Source organism: Bidens hawaiensis, unplaced genomic scaffold, assembly GCF_021521415.1.
Source record: "Bidens hawaiensis isolate Kalapana, Puna unplaced genomic scaffold, B.hawaiensis_p1.1 tig00005823_1, whole genome shotgun sequence".
Lineage (NCBI taxonomy): Eukaryota > Viridiplantae > Streptophyta > Magnoliopsida > Asterales > Asteraceae > Bidens > Bidens hawaiensis.
In genome coordinates this window covers 53,518-72,855 of record NW_027491384.1, presented here as the reverse complement: position 1 = coordinate 72,855, position 19,338 = coordinate 53,518, and the positions used below count along the sequence as shown (strand labels likewise).

General features: G+C 39.2%; 3 protein-coding genes and 1 pseudogene across 4 annotated transcripts in view; 3 read left to right on the top strand and 1 right to left on the bottom strand.

The window, feature by feature from the left end:
* Positions 1-950: 950 nt before the first annotated feature.
* Positions 951-4,208, top strand: LOC143630782 (putative serine/threonine-protein kinase PBL7). The gene is made up of 2 exons (XM_077099697.1): positions 951-2,091; positions 2,274-4,208. Exons 1-2 carry the CDS (start codon positions 982-984, stop codon positions 2,367-2,369), a joined length of 1,206 nt encoding a protein of 401 aa, XP_076955812.1. The 5' UTR covers positions 951-981; the 3' UTR covers positions 2,370-4,208.
* On the top strand, positions 2,668-4,208 carry LOC143630783 (F-box protein VBF-like). Its single transcript, XM_077099698.1, has 4 exons — positions 2,668-2,889; positions 3,041-3,232; positions 3,343-3,437; positions 3,554-4,208. The coding sequence occupies exons 1-4, from the start codon at positions 2,668-2,670 to the stop codon at positions 4,005-4,007; spliced, it is 963 nt and encodes a 320-aa protein (XP_076955813.1). The 3' UTR covers positions 4,008-4,208.
* Positions 4,209-4,734: 526 nt separating this feature from the next.
* On the bottom strand, positions 4,735-5,649 carry LOC143630800 (uncharacterized). The gene has a single exon (XM_077099713.1). The coding sequence runs from the start codon at positions 5,647-5,649 to the stop codon at positions 4,735-4,737; it is 915 nt and encodes a 304-aa protein (XP_076955828.1).
* A 1,966-nt stretch (positions 5,650-7,615) lies between these two features.
* LOC143630799 (cytochrome P450 704C1-like) overlaps positions 7,616-19,338 on the top strand; it is a 39,899-nt pseudogene continuing 28,176 nt past the window's right edge. The window contains exons 1-2 of the transcript XR_013153242.1: positions 7,616-7,718; positions 8,282-8,466. The product of XR_013153242.1 is annotated as a cytochrome P450 704C1-like (transcript). The remainder of the gene's footprint in view (positions 7,719-8,281; positions 8,467-19,338) is intronic.

Sequence of the window (19,338 nt, the reverse complement as noted above, 5' to 3'; positions counted from 1 at the left end):
AACCTTCCTAGACTCCGCTCTCAAAACCGCCTGTGCCGGTACGAAGCCACTGTCTCTCAGCCCCACCAACGGGGACACCCCAGTGAGGTCAACACACGCATGCTTACCCCCTGCCCAGCCAAACACAAGAACATCCACAGGACGCAGGGTAGATCTTCCCTCACGCGGATCAGTCAAAAAGTTAACAGGTGCCTCTTTCTTGGCTGAGATCCCGGCACGTCTAAGCACATCCCATAACACATCTCTAACCCAGTCATGACGATACTTGAATCCCGACAATTCCTTACAGTGGAGGGCATGCTCACCGAATCTATCCAAACAAGCTTTTTTACAAATGGGACATAATTCATCTGGAGGGAAAAGGGGAACCATAAGCCGGTATTTAAGGATGGCTCTGTATTCAACTGCCGACATCCGTTGCCCAAGACCTTCAATGGGCACAACAGTCAAAAAATCCTGGGCATGAGCCCCCTTGAGACAAGCTAAAACTGCCTTTTGTCTCGGGGTCATATCGAATCGCTCCTCCAAATCATGTACGTGTTTACCATAAAGAGCACTCGCCAAGGTTTGTTGAGGTTTCTTGGGGGCGGTCTCCTTATCAGTAAAACCGCCTATATCAAGGTTCGGGAGAGTTGTTCCAATATTACCAAGTGCAAAAGAGTAGTCAGGATCTACCCCCGTAACACCAGCGTTTCGCAGGACGTGGTCCTGCAATTTCCACGACTGAGACCTGGAAGCCACAAATGCATATGCGGAGACATCCTCAGCCGAGAAAATTCCTAAGCCTCCGCAACGCATAGGGAAGGAAGCCAACCTCCACTGGAGGTCCCCAAAATGCGGTCCTCCACACACAACAATATCTTCAATTGCCCCCCGCAAGCCCGCATCAAAGATGGACACAGCCTCTTTGACATGTTCAGTTTCTTTTTTAGTCAAGCTAGTTGTGTAATTACATTTGCTTGGAACCCTTGATCCACAAATATGGAGGCATCACTGCAAACAATCTTGCAGCAGTTTGAACATCTTAAAATCCAACTTGATGAGATAACATCAGCCACCAACAACTTCGATGATGAGACTAATTGTATTGGATATGGTGGTTTTGGTAAAGTGTATAAAGGAGAAGTGTCTCTTGCCGAGAGGCGAAGCATGGCAGCTATTAAGCGTCTGGATCGTAGGCATGGACAAGGAGAAGCTGAGTTCTTGAAAGAGATCACTATGCTCTCCCGTTACAAGCATGAAAATCTTATCTCTCTCCTAGGATTTTGTTACCAAGGGGACGAGGCGATCCTGGTGTACGAGCATGCATCTCGTGGAAGCCTTGACCGCCATTTAAACTCCCCTCATCTCACATGGTCACAACGTATCAAGATATGCCTTGGTGCCGCCAAGGGACTAAGACACCTTCATGATCCAAAAGAGACTCACCAGAGGCTTATCCACTGCGATGTAAAAGGCGGCAATATCCTACTTGATGACCATTGGAATGCTAAACTGGCTGACTTCGGGTTCTCAATAATGGGCCCTGCTAATGATCTTCATTCGACTGTTATCAACTTAGCAGCAGGTACCCTGGGCTACATCGATCCACTATATCATTTGACCAACACCCTAACAAAAGAGTCAGACGTATACTCTTTCGGTGTGGTGTTATTTGAAGTTCTATTTGGGAGACTGTGCTATACACATAGCAACGGTCACGTTCAGCAGATATTAGTGCCCACGTGGAAAAAATGCTATGAAGAGAAGAAGTTAAAGGATATCGTCTTTAAAGATCCGACCATTCAACCATTGGAGCAGAGTGCTTTAGAAATATTTTCAGACATTGCATATCTATGTTTGAAGGAATCTCGTGATGCTCGGCCTAAGATGGCTGAGGTTGTGACAGAACTTGAGAGTGCACTTGAAAGTCAGGAGTTACTCAAAAGTCTTGAGTTAGCTGCAAATGAAGAGTTTAAAGGTGAATGGAACAAACACCGTTCTTACTATGAAGAGATAACAATGAGTGCAGAGAATCCTGTAAACTACAGATCCGAAGTTGAATTGATGAGGCTTATGTTCAAAGGGGTTCTCCTTAAGGGCGGAAAAACGGTAATCAGCTACATGCCATTGTTAATTACCGTCACAAGTAACATTATAAGCACATGAGTAGTCCTTGAACTTGTGCACGCTCAAATAAAACATATAATGTCAATATGTTTTATTTGAACATAAAAGATGTCATGATTTTAACTAACAGGAACTTACTTGAATCTGTTTGATGATGTATACAGTGGCTTTCATTAAATAAGAAGGGAGAACAATGTGAGATGATATCTATTGCAGAATGCTTGGATCCAAAATTCAAGTGTGAAAGTACTTCAAGGTAACTTCACCTGCTTCTAGCTTTTGAGAATATATATTTGATAAGTATAAAGCAATGTATCATTCTTTGCTACATACTACTCATGCAGATTTCCTAAAGGCGCCTACTCTGTTGATGGGAAATTCAAAACACGTGTAAAAACTCAATTCTTGTCCCCTGGAATCACATACACGGTCAACCTTGTCTTTGAGTTGTTCCCCACATGGGACGGAAGATGGAAAGATATATCCCTCAAATACAGATTGAAGGGGGAGAAGAAAACTTCAGTATCACACCTTGTGTAAGATAGAAATGACGGATGGATGATTAGTTTGTATCAATCCCTCAAATACAAATTAAAAGGGGAGACCAAATCTTCAGTTTCACACCTTGCGTATAAGAGAGATGATGGGTTGTATATGGCTGAATTGTATCAATTTACTTGTGACCACAACGTTGTTGATCTTCAAATTCTGTTTGACAGAGCCTCCAATTCTCATACTTTCATGATAGTTGTAGGCATCGAATTTCGGCCCATGGAGAAAGTAAGATGACAGATGAAAGTTTCATTGTTCATGTACATATTTATTAATTTAATTAATATGCTTCAGCCACAATTGCATTTGTTATTTTCAATGTAAGAAAACCCATGTTAGTCACCAGATCAAACATAAATTCGTATTGTTATGTTCTCAGGTGGAACATAAAGAGGATGAGAATCAACCCATATCAGATTCAGATGTAAATTGGGAAGTAAAAATACCAACTGATTATGAAGAGATAATGAAACTATCTGTTAATAGGTTGCAATGGACAACCAAGGAGGAGGTGTACTCAATTATGCGCAATGGGTTCTTAATCAATGGTTATTACAAGGAAGGAAGCATTGTAAGTCCATCTGCACATATTTTTTCTTGTCATATGTAGTTGTGGAGCCTATGAACATTGTTGTAAGGAAGGAAATTGCTAAACATGTCTATATAATCATTGTTTGACAGTGGTTTTCTCTTGACAAACATGGAAAGAAATGTCTTATGATATCAGCAAAAGAGGCTTTTAGTTTTTACAAGAAGCTATCTTTACCGGGATCAAGGTTCTTTTATATTTTCATGTCAACTTTATTGTAGAAATTACTATCTATTGCAAATATGTGAATTATAAAATTTATAAAATCTTCTACATGTAAGATGACTTTCTAATATTTTTTAGATTTGGAGAAGCTGCTCAGTTTTATTTTGAGTATAATTCCATCAATACCGAAGTACAATCCCAACTAGTATCTTTTGAAACAAGATATGCAACATACCTTGTCTACAAATTATTACCTGACCAATCCGGTTTTGAGGCTCCTATGAGAGTGGAGGATACTGAATATTCGGGTTCAGGGGGAAACTTTTGGTATATATATTTAGTAAGTCCTCAAACTCTGGTAATTAGATTAAAGGCGGATCAAAACACAAGCAACCCACCTAATAAGTTGAATACAAGAGACCTTCCACAACAGAGGAGCGATGGTTGGATGGAAGTACAACTTTTGGAATTTCAATCTAATAAGACCATAGAAAGGAAATGTATCAACCTTTCGTTGACAAATGTTGGTGGCTTTGATAAGAAGAAGTTTAGTGGCCTAATTATTGAAGGCATTGAGATTAGACCTATATAGACTCTCTTTTTTCTTTTTATTCTTCTTCTTCTTCTTCGTGTTTTTTTCTTTACAACGGACAATAATGTAACCCCAACATTTCTTTTCATTTTTCTATTTGGGAGGAAGTACAATTTGAATCCTGTTTCCTCAAAACTAGTCCTTTTCTACACTCTCATTTTGCTTTGTGTGATTACACCTAAGAGCATTCACAACACGTTTTTTAAAAAACTGTGGGTGTGTACTCTATTTTTTAGAGCGTGGTTGAAAGTGGTTATGAGTGGAAGAGAGAAAATGTTATTGTTTATGAGTAAATTTGGAGAAACATTGTTCATACTATATAATAATTTTCTAATATATGTTGAAAGTGGCTATGAGTTGAGGAAAAAGAAAAGGTACTGATAAATGTATAAATACTATTTAATTGGAAAAGAAAGAGAAACGATTGTTGGTAATCAGCGAACAAATCACACAATTCACAATTGAATAAGAACAAGATGATATACACAAACTGATTCTTGAATAACAAATACTGAACATTCGATTATATTGAATACGTTAATTTGTCTGACATCATTCCCTATTTATAGACTGAATAATTATATATTAAACCTAGTAAATACAATAATTACAAACAGACCCCTATACTTAATATAAATATTAATAAGTTTAGTTTATATACTAATACTCCCCCTTAAACTAAACTTAGTTTAAGTGATGTCTTCGTTTCTTCAAGATCCGGTTGCCATCACAGTAGCGTTGGTTCGTCATCTTCATCCCGGATCAAGTTTGCCTCCTGCCTTCTTTTCCAATTTGGACATTCATGCCTAAAATGCCCACGTTTATTACACTTGAAACATTTTATGTGATCCTTGTCATGTTGGGCTTGATTTCCTTGTTTATTCTTCCAAGTCTTCCCATACTTGCCTCGACCACGTTCTTTGTTTCCTTGCTTTGAACTTTCATGACCGCAATGTTCACACTTTTGTTCCTTTACTTTCTCTTTTCCTTCTTCTTTCGTGAACAGAAGTCTGTCATGCATGTCTACCTCCTTGTTTTTCTTATTGGTGAGTTCCTCAAAAGCCTTTAACCTTCCAACGGCTTCTTGGAATGGCATTGCACCAAGATCCACAAACTGCTCGATCGCAGCAACAATCTGTATGAATTTTTCTGGCACAGAACTGAGTAGCTTTCGGACCAGTTTCTTGTCATTCATAGTATGCCCAAGATTGCTCGCTTGTGATGCAATCTCACTTATTTTCCCGGCATACACATCAAGCGACTCGTCAACACCCATTTTTAGAGACTCAAAATCTGACTCGAGTGTTTCTAAACGCGCTTCTTTAACTATGTCAACTCCAACATGTCGAACCTTTAATGTGTCCCAAATTTCTTTAGCCGAAATAAAATTAGCAATTTGCAATACCATGTTTTCTGGAATCGCTTGGAATAGTAATGCAACTGCAGTATTATCTTTTTTCTCATCAACTTCGCTGCCCTCTTTTGGTTCGATGGCTTCCCAAATTCCATGGACGTTAAAGATCGATCTGATCTTTATAGCCCAAATGGTGTAATTTGTGGAGTTTAACACAGGGCATTGAAAACTCATTGATGTCCCTCCTTCCGTTGAAGTCACAACTTCTTTATCCTTGGGCTCGACCATTTTACGAGTTTTCTTTTTCCCAATCTTGATAAATTTGACTATTACAAATTCAGAAAAATTTGTTGTCAACTTTTATCTAAACAGTTTCGGGTTATAAACAAACCAACTGTTAATCCCAGAAATAGTGAACGGGTTTTTTGAAACCAACTATTTCAAAAATGGTACTCGGGTTTTCGATCACAATGTAAATCAAAACCAAACCGTTTTCTACCAAGAATAGTACACGGGTTCAACAAGGCAAGCCAAAACCAACTGTTTGTCTCAACCAACAACAGTACACAGGTTTATCCTCTGCCTAAGCCGACTATCTAAACACTAAAAACAACCGTTTTCCTTAAAAACCGAGATGAATAGTACACGGGTTTAACAAGGCAAGCCAAAACCAACTGTTTGTCTCAACCAACAACAGTACACGGGTTTATCAGTTGCCTAAGCCGACTATTCAAAACACAAACGGTATACTGGTTTATTGGGTAACAAAGTGAAACAAAACCAACCGTTAAATAATCAAAAGGAACCGAACTCGTTTTTAACCAAAACCACAATACTTTGTGTAGGGCGTGAATTGTCCCAAATAGAGTTGTTTCTAAACAATCCCACAAAATCTCTTGATTCTGTAACCGAATTAAACAACCAATACAATATGATTGTGTACTTGAATTGATATCCAATAAATATAAAACCTTCAAGAATCACAAATTGAGCAAGAACCAGATTGATTATGCAACAAATCAGATTGGTTCCTGATTACAAAAAACGAATTCTGATTCAAACAATCAATTGACTAATTGTCAATCAGATTGCTTATTCTGTGTTTTCTAGGAAATCAATTTCTTTATGATCGACAGTTACAGGGCCTATCAAATCAATTTCTTTTTGAAAAACAATAACCCAGTTGATCAAATTCTTAATCAATTTCAAATAGGCTCTTGTTTGATCGATCAATTTCTAGAACAAACACCAGTTTGATCGCACCCTCCTTTGTTTCCCTTGATCGATTCAATTAATCACACAGATTCCCAATTGATCGATTAAAACCTGGGACGTTCACAAATAGAATACCCAAATCGATTAAAAAACCTTGGCTCTGATGCCACTGTTGGTAATCAGCGAACAAATCACACAATTCACAATTGAATAAGAACAAGATGATATACCCAAACTGATTCTTTAATAACAAATACTGAACATTTGATTATATTGAATACGTTAATTTGTCTGACATCATTCCCTATTTATAGACTAAATAATTACATATTAACCCTAGTAAATACAATAATTACAAACAGACCCCTATACTTAATATAAATATTAATAAGTTTAGTTTATATACTAATAACGATAGTGTAATTATAAAAATGAAGATAGAGAATCTACTATGAATGCTCTAAAAGAATTAAAAGTATGATCACACATAGTTAGAGGGTAATTCTTAGAATTTAGAGGGTTGTAATTTTCATTCTCTTGTCCTATTAGTATAAATAGGTTTAGCTTGTATCAGAGTTAGTTGATTTTTCAGTTAATAACAATTCCATTTTCGTTTGGAACCCTAAAATTTGTTTGTTACAAATTGTTGGTGCTTAATTTCATTTGGTATACAGCGAAGATGTTATTGCTCGTATTGGTCCAAAGGACTGGATCTCGACATTTGATTTCAAAGGAAGTACACTCGGAGATCAATGATTGAAACCAACGTGATGAGAGATAGTCTCACCACAATCCCCCTAAAATGCACTGTTCTTACAACCATGAATGATATGATCTAGACAGTGAAATTGGAGGTGATTTTTAACGTTCATGTCCGATCTAGCCAACAATGCCGACGTTTATGTGAAGAAGAAAAACGCAGCGATTGCATATTTATTTCAGGTGATGCCGGAGGAATTTACTCTTCAGGTTGGAAATACTCTTACAACGGCGAGGGAACTCTGGAATTCAGTTCGAACAAGTTTGTGAATCCCTAAAGATGAAGGATGATGAAAGCATAAATGAGTTCTCTGGTAAACTAAGTGCAGTTTCATCTATGGCAAGCAATTTAGGTGAACCGTTTGAAGAGAAGATACCGCTTCGTAAGTTGTTTAATTATGCACCTGAAATTTCATTATTCATATTGTAGCCTCAATTGAGTAGTTTGTGAATCTTGAAACTATATTGTTTCAATAAGCCATTGGACATTTAAAAACATTTGAAGAAAGAACATATATGAAGAATAATTAATCAATAGTTAAAGATGATCAACTCTTGCTCACTTATTCTCAATGGTAGGCGACACAAAAGTATAATGAACCAAAAATAAAAAAAAGAAATGGGAAAGGTGGTAGTCGAAGTTCTTGGTCTAATCAGAAGGAAAGAGAGTAAGAGACGGGGATTCTGATAAATCAAAAATCCAGAAACAGAATGACCCCAAAAGAAGGATAAGTAAAAAATAAAAATGTTTCAAATGCAATGTTCTAGGACTTTATGCTAGTGAGTGCCCTTGAACAAATGCTAAGAATAAAGAAGATTTTGGCATAGACTAAAGAAAATGATGATCCTGCCTTGTACATGAGCGAATCTGAATCCAGAAAGGTGGTGGTATTTCTGAATGAACTTGATGTAGTTCTCGCAAAGTATAATATTTTTTTTGTTGCAGAACATGTAAGATATCTTGATAATGGGACATCTAACCATATGACATGGGACCAATCTATATTTACCGTTCTTGACAAGAACTTTGGTGGGAAAGTTAGGTTTGGTGATGGTTCTTGTGTGGTGATAGAAGGCAGAGGTGTTGTGATCTTGGAAGGAAAGTATGAAGATCAAAAGTTGCTCTCAGATGTGTGTAACATACCACATTTGAGGAGTAGCATTTTGAACTTTGTACAAGCCACATAAGGAGGGTGTGAAGTCCGAATGATAGATCAATATCTCTGGTTATATAGGGTAAATGGAAGGTTGATAATGAACGTTCCAACATTCGCAAACAGATTATATAACACAAAGTTAAAAGTTGGCTCTTGAATGAGCTTCTAGACTAAAGTTGAAAGTGAACCATGGTTATGGACTGGTTGCTTTGGGCATGCGAACTTGGAGTCTCTAAGGGATTTTACAAGTAAGCAAATGGTAACCAGTGTGCCTTATATAAACCATCCAACACAAATATGCGAGGCCTGCCTAGCTAGGAAACATTCAAGAAATCTTTTCCCATCACAGTCATCATATAGAGCAGAAGAACCCAAGAGATTTGTCCAAGTTGATCTATGTTGACCAATATCTCTTACAACACCTGATGAGAATAGGTAACTTATGCTTATAATAGACGATCGCACTAAATTCGTATGATGTTATATGCATGGGCGTACACAGTATATGTGAATTGGGTGCAGGCGCCCCCTTTAATTATTTTTTTAGTGTTATAGATTCGCAAAACCTTTGAGTGCCCTCCTAAATTTTTTGTAATCGTGTCCCTTAAATTTGGAACCATCCTCATGAACTTTAGAAACTGACCCTAAGAAAAAACAAATTAGAAATTTCTAAATATAAATTTAATATGAACACTAATCGTCAATGTAACTTATATAATTACCCATATTCAAATGTTAAAACTATATTATTATGACTTAGACCCAAATTAGTTAAATCTTAGTAGCCCTTATGACCAAAAGCTTAAGCTCTTTGCTGTTAGGCTTTAGCCCATTATTTTGTAGATCTAAACCTTTTAAAAATAAATAAAAAAATCTAGCCTCATTTATACAAGTTATGAACTTTAGATTTAAAACATTAAGTAGACAACTTTAGATATATTACATTATAAATTTACACTATGCATTTCTAATGGTGTTTGACATAATTTTGTTAATTATATAAAAGTTAGGTTGAATATGTTTTTTAATATGAATTGACCCGACCCGTTTTGACCCAAACTAGACCGAAAAACACTACGTGAATATTGACCTTCGGCCACACGAAAAAAGTGTGGCCGTAGGCCTTTAGCCACACACATTTGGTTCAGGTCATATGTGGCCAAAGGTCGCGACACCGTGGGTATGATATGGCCACAGACAGTTTTTAGTGGCCTTATGTGTTAATAAGTGTGGCTAAATGGTACATGCATTAGTTGCTGGCCATCAAGAAGCCTCTCCAATAAGTGTGGCTAAAGGATAGAAAATGGCCACATGACAATTTACTATGAGTGACCATTGCACGTATATAGCCACATGAATTCATGTTTCAGCCACATGAATTTTATATTAATGTGGCCAATAGGGTTGTGTTAAGCTTGCATTGTGACCTATACCGTGTGGATATAGCAAAGAAATGGCCACTTAAATTTAATAATAGAGTGGCTAATTATATGATATAGACACTGGATATTACATTAAAAGTGGCTAAATATGTTTACTTTCCACTCAAACACTCCTTTGTAGATTATAGTGTGGCTATTGTCTTACCGTTTGTCACACATAATGCTTTTCGTAATTTAAAGTGTGGCTATTATCTAACTTTTCGTCACACATAGTGAGGTACTGTGTGGCTAATCATATCATATAGACACTGGAGGTTATTGTCAATGTGGCTAAAAATGTGAAATTGTTAGTCAAAAACTCTTTTGTAGTTTGTGGTGTGGCCATTGTCTTACCGTTTGTCACACATAATGCTACTCGTAATTTAAAGTGTGGCTATTGTCAAACTTTTCGACACACATAGTGATGTACTGTGTGGCTAATCATATCTTATAGACACCGGAGGTTATTGTCAATGTGGCTAAAAATGTGAACTTGCCAGTCAAACACTCTTTTGTAGTTTGTGGTGTGGCCATTGTCTTACCATGTTTCACACATAATGCTTTTCTTAATTTAAAGTGTGTCTAATATCAAACTTTTCGTCACACATAGTGATGTATTATGTGGCCAATCATATCATATAGACGCTGGAGGTTATTGTCAATGTGGCTAAAAATGTAACTAAACACATTAGCATAAATTCAAAACATGTTTTTTCATAAGTATAACAAACCCAACAACATAAATTCAAAACGGGTTTACATAACCAAACCTTTACTAATAAGTTATAAATTCAAAATATTTGAAACTACTACTAATTACTACCGACCTCAAACCTTCTCATAAGCTCATCAGATTGTTTTTGCCTCCTTTCTTCATTTTCCTTACGTTCTTTTTCCATTTGTTCCATTCGTTGCTTGTTCTTCCAACTCGTTTCTTGACTTCCTTTTATTTTCTAGTTCTTTTTCTATTTCGGCTCTAACTTTTTGAACCTAAAATTGTTAAAAATATTAGCATCATAACTAATAAAGGGTTAATGTAAGGCAAAACCTCAAAGCCAAGTATGGGTGTTCACGGTCCAGTTTTCGCGGTTTTTCGTCAGACAATAAACCAAACCGTTGGTAATGGTTTTTAATTTATGTAAACCAAAACCAAACCGTATAACTTTTAACCGAACCAAACCAAACCAAACCAAACCGTTACTAACGGTTTGGTTCCGGTTTGGTTTCATGGACCTGAACCCGAACCAACCCGTTTATATATTACACCCACAAAATCAGTATGTAATTTTCATTTAAATTTTAAGTTATAAATCGAACCAACCCGTTTATGAGTATATCACATGTATATTAAATTATAGTGTTAGCAGTTTTTATGTTACCACATGTATATGAAATATGAAACGGTCTATTTCATTTTCTCGCCCCTGGTTGATTTGTTATACCTAATTATATAACAAAACGAAAATTGAAAAAGATAACTTACAAATGAATGTTCTGACTTTTCCGTACAAAAATCAAATCCAACAAGGCTATTAGTGTTGAGCTCGCCCACCCAATACTTTTTCTTGCTTTCTTTGCTGAGTGGGTATCTAAGAATACTTCAATTCACATAACTTTTCGACCATGTTCTTTTTCCTAATAAGAAGTAATGTAATAAACGTTAAAGCATAAACAATTATAATTTTTGCCCTAATTTTTTAAGATTGAATTTACAAATAAAACTAGCTTAGCAAGCGGATACGATGCTCATCAAACCCTATTGAACCTCCCGTATGCTGGGATATACTGCCATCATTACCCTCTTTCGTGCGGTTGTCTCTCCCGCTCGCGGACTTCTTTAGCCATTTTTCTATGTTCCAACCCTATAAAGAGAGAAAAATATATGATACATATATAGAGTATAAAATATAAAAATAAAAACTTGAATCGACGCATAGCACAATGACATTCACGCATAATCACATTAGACAATTGTACTAAAAAGTCATAACATGTATTCACACATCGTATCATGGCAAATTAACCAAACATTCATCATACAACTTAACTTATGATCACTTAGTTCACGAGACAGATTATAACATGTACAAACTGATTTTATTCACTATGAATAGATGAAGTATAAATTCTAAAAAATTTACCACAGTAAAATATTTGAATTAGGTTTCTCAAACAATTTTTGTTATATTTTTCTCATGCATACAAAACTCACAATAATTCAAGCATTAAAGATGTGTACCAACAATTCAGCAGATTGCACAACAAACACTTGTTTAATGGTTCTATCAACTCATTAATCCAAATTGTGCAAGACCAATTGGGTTGTCTTCAAAGCTCATAATACTAATTTTCAAAACTAGAACCAGCCTGTTTAGTTTTGTCATTAGAGAGTTATGATGTCGGAAAGACAGACCAAAATATAACTACCCAAATCAGCTTTGACCAGTGTTTTTGTAAAATTATAAAAACTATTCAAAACTCGTCCAAAAATTACAAACTTTACCTTTCTGGAAACTAGACTCATAGTACTATATCCTAGAATCAACAATCGTTCAATAATCATCGTTTAACATCAAGTTACATACCAATAAATAAACACAAACGAATCTGTCGGCAATGAAAGAAGATGCACAAGCTTCAATTACAAGTGAAATACATACCTTTTTAGCGATGAAAGAAGATGTACTAAGCTTCAGTTACAAGAAATAACACTTAAAATTGAAAATCCCCAAACTTGGTTCTTAGGGTTCTTCACACTCAACACGAATCCGGAAAAAATCGAGATAGAATTGATGGAAACCGACACCATACGTGAGTTCCTCTCGCAAAAATAATAAGATTAGAGCCTGGAATCAAAGGATTTGGTTAAAAATTGAGTGAGTTAGAGAATTAAAGATGAAAGATGGTGGGTAGAGAGATGAAGAAGAAGAAGAATAAGAAGTAATGAAGAGAAAGAAAAAAAGGTAGGTTAATTTGAAATTAGATTTAAGAATGAGAGGGTAATTCAAAATTTTTTGAAGAAAAGAGAGGGTGAATTTAATTTGAAATTTTGATGGAAGTAAAAATTAATAGAAAATAAATAGAATTAAATATTTTTATTTTTAATTAAATAAAGAGTTGTTAGTGTGTGTGTGTGTGTGTGTGTATAACAACTAATTAAACCTTAAATAATATAACAAATTGTATTTTAAATATAAAAACATATAAAATAAATACAAGTGATATTTATAGTTGCTCTAAAAGAGTTGTATAAGAGTGCAGTAATCATTGTTAACGCCCAATAATAAACCATACGCTTATTAGTGGGTCATACTAGTTCTTGATCGGTGTTAGTGTCTCATTATAGCATCTATCATGTTACAGTTGCCCTAAAAGAGTTGTATAGGAGTGTCATTAGTCATGGTTAGGTGTTAACGCCCGAAACACACCATACTTTCGTCAATAGGCCTTATTTGGCCATCATTAGTCATAGACTCATAGTTAGATGTTAGTGTCTCTTGGTTACGTCATAGTTGCTTTAAGAAGTTTGTATATGACTATCATTAGTCATACTAAGATGTTAACGCCCAAAACATGTCATACTTTCATCAATGGGCCTTGAATGGTACTAGTGGCCATTATAGCATCTATCATGTCCCCGTTGCTACAAGAGGGTTGTATATTGTCACACCCTCAAAATCCACTAACGGAGTTTTACCGTCAGAGGGTGTGAACTAACAGGATCGGAATCATTAGTTATAATCAAACCATAAAAACGTTTAAATGAAAATAAGTGCGGAAGAGTAAAACCATAGAAACAATGTTACGTCACGCAGGACGATTTAAAACCAATGATAACAGTTAAAAGTAAGTTTGCATAGTTAAAAGTTTATCAAGCAATGCATGTTCCTAAACCGCGCGCCCGCCTCGGCTACCTGAGAATAACATACTAAAAGTGTCAACACAAGGTTGGTGAGTTCACAAGTTTAAATAAAAATAAAGCGTTCAGCGTTTGCGTTCAGCGTTGTGCGTTACAGCGTTACAGCGTTTTGCGTTACAGCGTTTTGCGTTACCAGATAGTGTTATGTCAATTATATATCGATAGGTAGCTAGTCTATACAACAAGTATTACTAAGTGTTCGACACCGAAGCTGACTCGTTTATTAAGTGCCTTGTCACCAGGTCATCCAGACCATGGTACGTGTTAGCCAAAATTACACCCGCTCAATCGCTAGGAAGTGTGCAGACTTAGTCAACCGGTCAACGATCACCCAGATGGTATCGCATCCCGTCGGTGTCTTAGGTAAACCCGTAATAAAATCCATTGAGATGTGTTCCCATTTCCACATTGGGAGTTCCGGTTGTTGCAGTAGGCCAGATGGTTTCTGGTATTCTATCTTGACTCTGGCACAACTCAAGCTCTGCTCACGTAGGTGGCAATGTCGGCTTTCATGCTCGGCCACCAGTAAAGTGCCTTTAAATCATGATACATTTTATCTGAGCTAGGGTGGATAGAATATCGGGACTTGTGAGCTTCGTCCATCACTAGAGTCCTCAACTCTCCGTATCGTGGAACCCAAATCCGGTTCTCAAAATATCGGACCCCGTCCGATCTGGTTTCAAGTTGCTTGTTCATGCCCCGCATGAGTTCCGATGGAAGATTGTCATCTTTCAAAGCTTCAAGTTGCGCATCGTGAATCTGATCGGGCAAGTTGGCATGAATCGTGAGTTGCAATGCTCGCACTCGTCTGGGTTTATCTGTTTCTTTTCTGCTGAGGGCGTCGGCCACTACATTGGCCTTGCCAGGGTGGTACTTGATGGCACAATCGTAATCTTTGAGCAGCTCGACCCAACGACGCTGTCGCATGTTCAGCTCTTTCTGATCGTAGATATGTTGGAGACTCTTGTGGTCGGTGTAAATGGTAAACTTGGTACCGTACAAGTAATGCCTCCATATCTTAAGAGCAAACACCACAGCTCCGAGTTCCAAATCATGGGTCGTGTAGTTCTTCTCGTGAACCCGTAGTTGTCGAGAGGCATAAGCTATAACCTTCTCGAGTTGCATCAGCACACAACCGAGACCTTGTATAGATGCGTCACAGTATACCTCAAAATTTTCCGTTCCCTCGGGGAGGGCTAGAATAGGGGCGCTGCAGAGTTTGGTTTTCAACACTTGAAAAGCGGATTCTTGGGCGTCACCCCAATTGTACTTAGTGCCTTTGTGAGTCAAAGCGGTGAGGGGTTGAGCAATCTTTGAAAATCCCTCGATGAAACGTCGGCAGTAGCCGACCAGTCCCAGGAATTGCTGCACCTCAGTCGGAGTCTTAGGTGCTTCCCAGTTTTTGATGGCCTCTACCTTACCGGGATCGACATGGATACCATTCTCGTTGATCACATGTCCTAAAAAGTGAACCTCGCGAAGCCAAAATTCACATTTCGAGAGTTTAGCATACAGTTGTTCCTTCTTCAGCAATTCCAGAATTACCCTTAAGTGCTCTTCGTGGTCAGCTTCGTTCTTGGAGTAGACGAGAATATCGTCAAAGAACACAATCACAAACTTGTCGAGGTACGCCTTGCATACTCGATTCATGAGATCCATAAATACAGCTGGTGCGTTGGTTAGGCCAAAAGGCATAACCGAAAACTCGTAGTGACCATACCGTGTTCTGAAAGCCGTCTTTGAAATATCTTCCTCGCGCACTCTCAGTTGGTGGTAACCGGATCGCAGATCGATCTTCGAGTAGTAACTCGATCCTTGAAGCTGGTCAAACAAATCATCAATTTGGGGTAAAGGATAACGGTTCTTGACCGTCACCTTGTTCAACTCCCGGTAGTCGATGCACATGCGGAAAGTCCCGTCCTTCTTTCGGACAAACAAGACAGGGGCTCCCCACGGCGATGAGCTAGGTCGGATAAAACCCTTATCCAACAAGTCTTGCAGCTGAGTGGACAACTCCTGAAGTTCCGCCGGTGCGAGCCGATACGGGGCTCGTGCTATGGGTGCTGCACCGGGTGTCAACTCGATTTGGAACTCGACTTGTCGTACAGGAGGGAGTCCGGGAAAATCCTCCGGGAAAACTTCCGGGAAGTCTCGCACAACAGGTATATCTCCAATTCGTTTCTCCTCCGCGGATTTCTCAATGATCTGCGCCAAAACTGCCGGATGACCCTTTCGTAGGTACTTCTGCGCCTTCATAAGGGAAATGACGCTGGTGGTCATGCCGCTTCTCTCACCTCGGACCGAAATGATCTCGCCGGAAGGGGTAGAAATGTGAACTATCTTGTCGTGACATAAAATCTCCGCTCGATTCTCGGATAACCAGTCCATGCCGACAACGACATCGAAACTACTAAGCGTAAAAGGAATAAGGTCGATGTCAAAGACATGACCTGACAGTTTTAACTTGCATCCCGCAAGTACATGAGTCGTTACTATAGTCTTACCGTCAGCTAATTCAACAGGTAACTTAGCATCTAACGGAGTTGGAGTTAAGTCTAAGAGTTGACTAAAGGCTTTCGACACAAAACTCCTATCAGCTCCAGTGTCAAACAATACAGAAGCAAAACAATCGTTTACAGGGAACTTACCAGTCACCACGTGCGGATCATTGCGGGCTTGACCCGACCCAATTACAAACGCTCTTCCCTTGTCATTGCTTCCACCATTACTGCCACTTCCATTACCCCCATTGTTGTCGTTCTGTTTCAGCTTGGGACAATCCTTCCTGAAGTGACCTTCCTGCCCACATTCGTAACATCCATTCGTCGTCATAGGTGGTTTAGGAGCACCCTTTGCCGCAAGGTCTCCTCTACATTCTTTCGCTTGGTGACCCATCTTTCCGCATCTTTGACACTTGACGCGGTCACACTGGCCAACATGATGATAGTTGCACCTATTGCACTTTGGATATCTCCCAGCATATCCGCTCGAAACCTGCCCGCTACCGTTGTTGTTGTTGTTGTTGTGACTCTGAGTGTTAAAGCTCCGAGCGAATTCGGGCTTACGGTAGTGCTGTTGCGGTGGGAGGTTCGAGGATGAAGATCTGGTGTTGTCAAACTTCCTCTTTCCGCTGCTCGGGTTGCTGTTGCTGTTGTTGTCGTTACTCGGGTTGTCACGGGCCTTAGTGGTCGAACCCCTAGGTGGTAACGCACCTTGGGTCACAGCCTGATCCGTCAGTTTGTGAGCTAAACGGATCGCTTGTTGAATCGTGGCTGGTCTGGAAGACGTCACCATGCCCTGAATCTGCGGTGCTAACCCATCCGCGGACACATCACAGCCAACTCGTGCGAACGGGTAGTGTAGGCTTCAATTTCCGAGCCCACCATCTTCAGTGACCAGAACTCTGACTCTAACTTCGAAATCTCTTCTCTCGGACAGTACTCCTCTCGCATCATATTTTTGAACTCCTCCCAGTTCATAGCATTAGCCAGTTCCAGTCCAAGGATCTGCACGTTCGAATTCCACCAAGTGAGGGCAGAATCCTCAAGTGTTCCAGCAGCGAATTTGACCCTACTGGCAGGGGGACAATTGCACATCTCAAATGCCGACTCGGCCTTCTCAGCCCAACGCAGGAAGCCTATAGCTCCCTCAGTGCCCTTAAACGTACTGGGCTTGCAGTCAAGGTAGTTCTTGAAGGTACACGTTCCACTTGGACCTCTAGCTTGATTCTGAACGTGTGCGGCTAAAGCGGCCGCTGCATGGTCGTTCAGCAGAGTTTGGAGTTCAGCTGCAGTCAAGCTGATGTTACCACGTCCACGTACAGCGTTTCTTCCAGCCATTTCCTAGAATCACAGTATAAAGTGTTAAACATGAATTTTTCTTTCATATACAACACACCATACATGTAATAAAAAGATAGGTAAGAAAGGAATAAGAAACAACATCACATCACAACCACATATTAATCTAAATAAAAATTCATGATTAAAACCATTGTATTCGCTACAAAGTATTTCCAAGCAATCCTTAAAATCATAGAAAAATAATAGTTCGGATGGAGACAACCCCTCCATCTAAGTGTCATCATCACTAGATGTCATCGTCTGAGGACACCTCTGAGTGTGCCTCTTCCTCAGCCGGTTCTTCTTCGGGTTCCTCCTCGGGATCTTCCTCGGGATCCTCCTCAGGCTCCTCTTTGGGGTCTTCTTCAGGTTCCACTTCAGGCTCTGCCTCAGGCTCGGCCTCAGGCTCTGCCTCAGGTTCGGCTGCGTTCTGAGCAAGTTGCATTTGTAAGACATCGCAACGCTCTAGAGCTATCTTGGTTCGGGTCCTTGCTTCTTGGAGTTGCTCTTGCAAGTCTATCATCTCAGCTTGCATCTTCATCATAATCTTCATCTGTTGATCACTAGCCTTTTGCATTTCCTTCATTGCCGCTGCCATGCGGGCAATCTCCTCCTTAGTCTCGGTTCCGTCCTTCAACAGTCCGGAAACGTTGGCTCCCGTATAGCGCATGTAACCCACGTCACGCTCCAAGCATGAAACAACAGCTGCGAGAACTCGCTCGACAGGTTCGGTTATGGGTGGTAGGGTGTTGGGATAAGCAGGGTGGTTCGGGTGAGGTAACGGGGGAACTTGTTCGCGATAGACCATACGTCTGATCATGTTAGGGTACCAATCCCAGCTAACGTCGTTTTCGTATATGCCTCCGGATAGGCGGTACCTTTTCGGTGCGGGAGCTTCGAGTTCCGGGACTACACGGGGTGGCGATGCGGTGGGTAACTGTGGTTCCTTCCCATGAGCGTGCGTCAACGAATCGGATGATGATGAGGGTGGCGTCGACATTCCTACAGGTAAGCCGTGTATGCGCGCGCGTATGAGTGAAAGAGGTAAAGAGATAAGATTTCAAGACTACACAACACTATGCAGTGCGTATCATTATAACTAATGGGTCGTCGCGGTTATAGTCTAGTATGCATGCAGCTTCTAGTTCGCTATAACCAATGGCTCTGATACCAATCTGTCACACCTTCAAAATCCACTAACGGAGTTTTACCGTCAGAGGGTGTGAACTAACAGGATCGGAATCATTAGTTATAATCAAACCATAAAAACGTTTAAATGAAAATAAGTGCGGAAGCGTAAAACCATAGAAACAATGTTACGTCACGTAGGACGATTTAAAACCAATGATAACAATTAAAAGTAAGTTTGCATAGTTAAAAGTTTATCAAGCAATGCATGTTCCTAAACCGCGCGCCCGCCTCGGCTACCTGAGAATAACATACTAAAAGTGTCAACACAAGGTTGGTGAGTTCACAAGTTTAAATAAAAATAAAGCGTTCAGCGTTTGCGTTCAGCGTTGTGCGTTACAGTGTTACAGCGTTTTGCGTTACCAGATAGTGTTATGTCAATTATATATCGATAGGTAGCTAGTCTATACAACAAGTATTACTAAGTGTTCGACACCGAAGCTGACTCGTTTATTAAGTGCCTTGTCATCAGGTCA

Excerpts from the sequence above, each read along its gene's own strand:
- LOC143630782 (XM_077099697.1), top strand. The coding sequence starts at position 982 with ATGGAGGCATCACTGCAAACAATCTTGCAGCAGTTTGAACATCTTAAA. Across the intron at positions 2,092-2,273 it reads TCCTTAAGGGCGGAAAAACG|TGGCTTTCATTAAATAAGAA; the intron begins GTAATCAGCTAC and ends TGATGTATACAG.
- LOC143630783 (XM_077099698.1), top strand. The coding sequence starts at position 2,668 with ATGATTAGTTTGTATCAATCCCTCAAATACAAATTAAAAGGGGAGACC. Across the intron at positions 2,890-3,040 it reads AATTTCGGCCCATGGAGAAA|GTGGAACATAAAGAGGATGA; the intron begins GTAAGATGACAG and ends TTATGTTCTCAG. Across the intron at positions 3,233-3,342 it reads ATTACAAGGAAGGAAGCATT|TGGTTTTCTCTTGACAAACA; the intron begins GTAAGTCCATCT and ends ATTGTTTGACAG.
- LOC143630800 (XM_077099713.1), bottom strand. The coding sequence starts at position 5,649 with ATGGTCGAGCCCAAGGATAAAGAAGTTGTGACTTCAACGGAAGGAGGG.